Consider the following 6,953-nt stretch of genomic DNA (forward strand, 5'->3'; position numbering starts at 1 on the left):
TTAGGCAGCCAATCTGTAAAGATAGATTACCAGAGATATCTGAATTTGTACTTTGTATTGTTGATGATCATAGTGAATTTAGCCATGAGGCACTCACGGGTTATTTATAATCCGTGAAAAAGTATTCTTGTGTGTTCTTTAATTTCCGCTGCATGTTGGTTTCAATGTTATTAACATTTTGTTGTTAACATTCCTATCAACATTACTCTTACGAATTACACAGTGTTACTTGTGGTAATTTGGGGCACTAAATTTTTTCAGATAAATTAATAACCTTTTAATTTATTATAATTTACAATGTGTAAGGACAAACGAGAGATAATATTTAAATTAAATACATGCATGTATTTATCAATTCATTGAAATCAATATTACTGGAGATCCTAATGATGATATGTTGAAGATGATTAATTCAATAATAAGTTCATATTTTGACAAGTTACCATGGTTTAGCGCTTTGCTAGACTTCTTTGATGATCTCTTTTGGTAGACAAGCTCCTTTCTGAGAGTCGGGCCTTAGTCTGCCGCTCTTGTGCTTTCAAGAGTTTTTAATTTTGTTTTTTATTTCTTTTTTATAAAATCTCAATTCAATTAATTTTGACAAGATACCATAATATTCATAATTGTAATATTTTAATAATTATTAATTTATAATATTAACATAATATATATATATATATATATATATATATATATATAATAAGGTGGTTCACTAAATTAATGATTTTCTGAATTGATTCAAATTGGGACATAATAGTTTATCGAGTTTATTAATTTATTGAATATTATTTTAGAAAGGAGTTACTATAATTGTAGAATCAAATAAATCAAATTGTTAATTAAAAAATTTAATATAATTAATATGATATCTATATTTTTATTTTATTAAATTAAATAATATTAATTATGCGTACAACATATACTCTACATTTAGTACATAAAAATGTGCCAAGAACGCCTTTGTTATTTGTAATAGCCTATAAATTTCAAAGCCAACCAACAAGACTTCATCGAATTGAACTAGTAATACGTAATGGTAACGAAATTCCCATCCCAATTAGAGCCATGGTCTCACCTCCCCGCCAAAATCGTCTTAGTCACCGGTGCATCCTCCGGCCTTGGCCTCGAATTCTGCCTCGATCTCGCCGCCGCTGGCTGCCTGGTCGTCGCTGCTGCACGTCGGACCGACAGGCTCAAGTCCCTTTGCGATCAAATCAACAAAATGGATGGTCAAGTTGGTGGTGGAGTGGCTGATGGCGGCTCGCATCGAGCTAAAGCCGTGGCGCTCGACATCACCGCGGACGGCCCGACTATCGAGGCCGCCGTCGATAAAGCTTGGAGCGCATTTGGACATGTCGATGTATTGATCAACAATGCTGGTGTAAGAGGTTCGGATTTCTTACTTTGGTTAAGCGATCAATTAATTATTTACATAATTATGCTAAGTTATATATAGTGCAATATATATGTTTGTTGCATGAAATTCTCCGAATTCTATGTCCGCAAATTTTTGCATGATCCATCTCGTGTTCTGTTATAAAATCAACTTTTTAAATATAAAAACTATGAATTTATTATTGAAATCTAAAGATCGTTAAGAAAACTATCCACCCGATGGATGAAACAATCAAGAGATGTTTTCCTATGCGTGTGAGGCTGTGATTGTACAATGAAAGTCAAATAAATAGTACTTCATCCGTCCCATAATCTTGAGTCTATTTCATTTTTCGGTCGTCCCACGAATCTTGAGTCAATTTTCTTTTTCGGTCGTCCCACGAATTTTGAGTAATTTCTATTTATAGTAAAAAAATTAGGCAAAAAAATAACGCATGCATAATTTAAGTTAAGTTAATTAAATCTTCTAATTGTACTAATTAATTAAAATCTGTCTATTACAAGGAAGCTTCTTGAAAAAAAATGAAAAATGTAATTTAAATTTATATATTCAGTTAATTTAAAATCATTTCAAAAAATAAAATAAAAAAAAGATTAAAGTACAAAGCTAATATAACCACTTTTCTATTTTATTACCTACACACTTAAAACACTAATCTCCAATTCCTTAAATTCTGTGCCGAAAAGAAATGACTCAAGATTCGTGGGACGGAGGGAGTAATAATTAATTAGTTATTATTAAATAAACTTTAAAGGGTGTGCTCATGGTGAACCTGAAATTTTGTCAACAATCAATTCTAATAATTAAATGTAAAATAATAATTAAGAATCCTATGTTGATATAATGTCCCCTCAATAAACTACTCCATTTGTCCATATAAAAGTGGAACAATTTTACTATTTTTGGCATCCACAAAAATTAGGGCACTTTTCTTTTTAGTACACGAGCCACATCTTCTGCTTTTTTTTTTAATCTTTAATTATTCTTATAAATACCTATTATTATTTTTATTTTTATTTTAAAAAACACATCTAATTCAATCTCAAACACTGATTTTGTTCAATGGTGAGACCCTTTCTCCGTTACTTAAAAATCACCAATCATTTTATTAAAATTTGTGCTTAAAAAATTTCTCCCACTTTCCATGGACGGAAGAAGTATAAAACTAAACTAAAATACAAGAAATAGAAATTATAGAAAAAACATTAAAACCTTTTGATAATGTGACATGAATTGGATACCAAAAGGTCGGATATATGATCCAAAATCAAAATTCTTTTACATAATATCCTCTGTTATTTTTCACTTTACTTTTTTAAAAAAAGAAACTACTTATCCCCTTCTCTATTTTTATCGAAGCATTATCAAAAACCCCTAGGCGCGCACTTGAGTAACAAGAACAACGAAAATTATATATATACATAATTATTCTATAGTTAATGTGTAGCAATTCACCACAACTCAAATCCTTTCTATTATATCACGTCCTCTTTCTCGTTCAATTAGACGATTTCACATTGTGATTTGGAAACAAATTTGTACTTCTTAATCAACTAAGAGTAATTAAATTAAAAATTATTAAACCAAAAGCCTCGTAACTTAATGATAACATTTCTCGTTCGTTGTAAGGATGATAATATGCCTCTCCTTGATAGTGTAAATCAATTCTATATTTCTATGTACCTAAAAAAGTTATTGGACATATGTAACCATATATGAACTAGGGCAAGTGAAACCGTCATTGGAGATCTCGGAGGAGGAATACAACAATGCGGTGAAAACAAACTTGATCGGGTCTTGGCTCGTCTCCAAATACGTGGGCGCACGGCTGCGCTCCACCGGCCGCGGTGGCTCGATCATCAACATCTCATCTGCGTCCGGCGTAGGTCGAGCGGAACCGGTCGGCGGTATTGCCTATACTTCGTCAAAAGCTGGCCTTAACTACATGACTAAGGTATTCTATTTTAATTATTGAAAAAAATTACTATACAGCTAATTAACCCTTTTTTATTATTGTTGTAATTAAATATTTAGTTGGATTAATTATTATGTTATTGGGACAGGTGATGGCACTAGAATTGGGAGCTTACAATATACGGGTGAATGTAATTGGTCCTGGAGTTTTCAAGTCGGAGATAACAGAAGCTCTCTTTGGAAAACAAGGGTTTAAAAATGCTGTGAAAAAACTAGTTCCGCTGAGAGCAGTTGGAACGACGAATCCAGCACTTACATCTCTGCTTCGTTACTTGATTCATGATTCTTCCGCCTTTGTTACAGGCAATATCTTCGTTCTTGATTCAGGTGTCACTCTCCCGGGCATTCCCATTTATTCTTCCCTTTAATTCTCATGTGTACATCCCACACTGCATCTAGTTTAAATAAATTTAATTATGTTTCATTCATTCTTAATTAGAATTTCAATTTAATTCAAATAGATGCACCGTGGATTAGGATGTACCTGGATGTCTTCTTAAAATAATTCATGGCTTTTATGTGTGATGAAATGATTTCCTACATTCCATTTTTTATAAGATTTGTTTAGGACATCCAGATTCTGTTCAGTCTTGGTAATCTTGTTTTATTGGTCATGACGGTTTGTTTTATTTCTGTTTAGGATGCGTTTACTTTAATTGTGAAAATTTTATTAGGAAAGGATGAATAAGAAAATATATATTTTTCTTCTTATTTTATTATATGTTTATTAAAGAGGTTATTGCCGGAAAATACATGTATATAGTTTGTCAATTTTCTGGTTTATAACATGACCTTATAATTTGACCAGAAAATACATCAATTTTCAATTTAATCGCAATTATAACATGACCTTATAGTCTGACCAGAAAATACCCAAAGTTTCAATTTAATCTCAATTATAACATGACCTTATTTAGATTATTGTTCATCATAGATGTATTAATATTTATTATTTCATATTAAATTGTTATGTATTAAATACTGTTAATTGATTGATTTATTTTTATAAAAATTAAGTTAGATGATTAATTATTTTATACTCCCTCCGTCCCAAGAAATGTGGCCACCTTTCTATTTTGGTTTGTCCCATTAAAAGTGGTCACTTTCTTAAAATAGATATATTTACTTTAATTAAATCTAACTAATTAATCTAATTAAAATGTGTAACTAAATCTAAGCCCTAATCAAATACACTCACACACACCACAAAACACACACAACTCACACTCAGCCCACCCACCCCTGACCCCCGCCACCCAACCCTTGACCATCGCCGCCCCGCTGCTTGACCCCCGCCGTCCCGCCGCCTGACCTTCGTCGCCGGCCTCTACTCTCTCCCTCTCGCCACCTCTCTCTCTCTCTCTTCACCATGCTCTGTTTCTCCTCGTCCACCACCTCCCACCACCGCTACCGGCGGCGCCTCCATTCGAGCTCCCGAAGCCGACCCCCCAACCCCCAGACCTTCCAAAATTCCACCCTATCTCTCTCCCCCCATCGACGACGGCGGCCTCCTCCCTCCCTCGCCTAGGGCTCCGGTGGCGGCTCCCTCGCCTAGAGGGGTGACCGAAGAACGACCAACAACAGAATTTCGTTTGCGATTTGCAATTTGCAGGTGCAAATCTAGTTCATTTTTTCAAGATTTTCATTTCCAATTTGGGTGTTTGATATTGGGCATCTGATTTTTGTTTGCGATTTGGGTGTGTGATTTGTGGAGGTCGTCGTTGTTGCCGTTCTAATTCAGGCGGCGGCTCCTTCGCTGCCGCCGTTCCGATGTCGCCGGCAACATCACTATGGCCGGAGAAGAAGGTGAGAAGAAGAAGTATCCGGCGCCTTTGTACTTTCATTTCCCTTAATTAATTCCTTAATTTTGGTAGACCACGTCTAATTAACACATAACATTCAATTTCTTAATCTCCGTGCCCAAAAAAAAATGGCCACATTTATTGGGACGGAGGGAGTATATATTATTTCATAATATATATATATATATATACACACACACACACACCAAGATATTATATATACTCCATCTTGATGATTTAAAAATACATAAAAGATACACACACATACACACGCGCTTTTGCGCGCGCGCGCGCACACATATATATAGGGAGAGGTTCAACCCTAACTCAATATATATTTGATTTTAATATTTTACACGCAATTATATATTTCTAATTTATCAGTCCTAATATTTTTTCTAATTTCATAATTTAAATAGGTAAATACTTATTATATATGTAATATATTAAGATAATATTAAAATCAAATTTATATATATGCATTTGTGTGTCGAAAATGTACAAATATAGATATATATATATATATATATATATAAAATAATTAATCATCTAACTTAATTTGTATAAAAATAAATCAATCAATTAACAATATTTTATACATAACAATGTAATATGAAATTACAATCAATATTAATACATCTATGATGAACAGTGATTTAAATAAAGTCATGTTATAATTGAGATTAAATTGAAACTTCATGTATTTTCTGGTCAGACTATAATGTCATTGTATAATTGCGATTAAATTGAAAATTAGTGTATTTTTTAGTCAAATTATAAGGTCATGTTATATAAACTAGAAAATTGGCAAACTACATGTATTTTCCGACAATAACCCCTTTATCAAAACTGAAAAGATGAGAAAATGTTGGATAATATTATCCAACATTAAAGAAAAAATGAGCTGCCCGAAAAAATATTTCACCCTACTCAGAAAAAGTTTTTATTATAGTAAATATGTGAAAAATGAGTGAAAATATACTTTTTTTTAATCTCATTTTCCATCAAAATAAACGCATCATGATTTTAGGGTTACTTTGGTACTCCTTTTATTATAAGGTTTCAATGACGCTATAAATCAGTGTTTTACAAAGTCATCTGGTCCCCCCTATAAACTGTGTGACACATAAGATGAAACGAAAGGACGTCGCAATTTAGTTGTGTTGGTGGAGTAGACTAGACAGTAAGTAGAGTAGGTGGGTTGGTGCATGTGAGTACCAACACTTTAAGCCTGAATTCATTGCTAACTAGTTAAAGCCATTAATCCAAGGTCAACAACTAGACTCGAATAATGGATCTGCATCATGTCTTGTAATGCAATGCTCTCTCTCTCTCTCTCTCAGCCATGACACCTAGGGCCTCTTTGATATGGGTTTATAGGTAGGATAAATTAAATTAATACAGATTAGTGTGATGTTTGATATCATGTGCAGTTAATATGATCAACTCTTACTTAATCCTACTTCTCCATGCTATTTTGTGGGATTAACCCATACTAATAATCCGCCCACCCCCCTCGGATAAATTTAATACTGAGAAGTTGGATAAAAATTCTGCTACCCTTCCTCACGCATATCGATGCAAATGCCCAAGTAATGGTGGACATACATGATATTTTTTAAATTATGTGAGGATAGTTTTGGTATTAGATAATATAATCCAACATAATCCTATGGATATCAAACATAATATAGGATTAAGTAGCCATGATATCAAACACCCATGAAATAATATAAATCCACACTAATTTCTCAAGATAATTTTAATCTTAATCAATCCTA

At 33.0% G+C, this 6,953-nt stretch overlaps 1 protein-coding gene across 1 annotated transcript; it reads left to right on the top strand.

Moving 5' to 3' along the window:
* The first annotated feature begins 939 nt into the window (after nt 1–939).
* LOC131002657 (uncharacterized) lies at nt 940–3,744 on the top strand. Its single transcript, XM_057929128.1, has 3 exons — nt 940–1,388; nt 3,121–3,350; nt 3,460–3,744. Exons 1-3 carry the CDS (start codon nt 1,034–1,036, stop codon nt 3,736–3,738), a joined length of 864 nt encoding a protein of 287 aa, XP_057785111.1. The 5' UTR covers nt 940–1,033; the 3' UTR covers nt 3,739–3,744.
* Nucleotides 3,745–6,953: the final 3,209 nt, after the last annotated feature.

This window comes from Salvia miltiorrhiza, unplaced genomic scaffold, assembly GCF_028751815.1.
Source record: "Salvia miltiorrhiza cultivar Shanhuang (shh) unplaced genomic scaffold, IMPLAD_Smil_shh fragScaff_scaffold_173, whole genome shotgun sequence".
Taxonomy (NCBI): Eukaryota; Viridiplantae; Streptophyta; class Magnoliopsida; order Lamiales; family Lamiaceae; genus Salvia; species Salvia miltiorrhiza.

What these genes read in the sequence shown, in the direction of transcription:
- LOC131002657 (XM_057929128.1), top strand. Translation starts at nt 1,034, where the DNA reads ATGGTAACGAAATTCCCATCCCAATTAGAGCCATGGTCTCACCTCCCC. An exon ending in CAACAATGCTGGTGTAAGAG is followed by an intron (nt 1,389 to 3,120) that starts GTTCGGATTTCT and finishes TATATGAACTAG; the next exon opens with GGCAAGTGAAACCGTCATTG. An exon ending in GCCTTAACTACATGACTAAG is followed by an intron (nt 3,351 to 3,459) that starts GTATTCTATTTT and finishes TTATTGGGACAG; the next exon opens with GTGATGGCACTAGAATTGGG.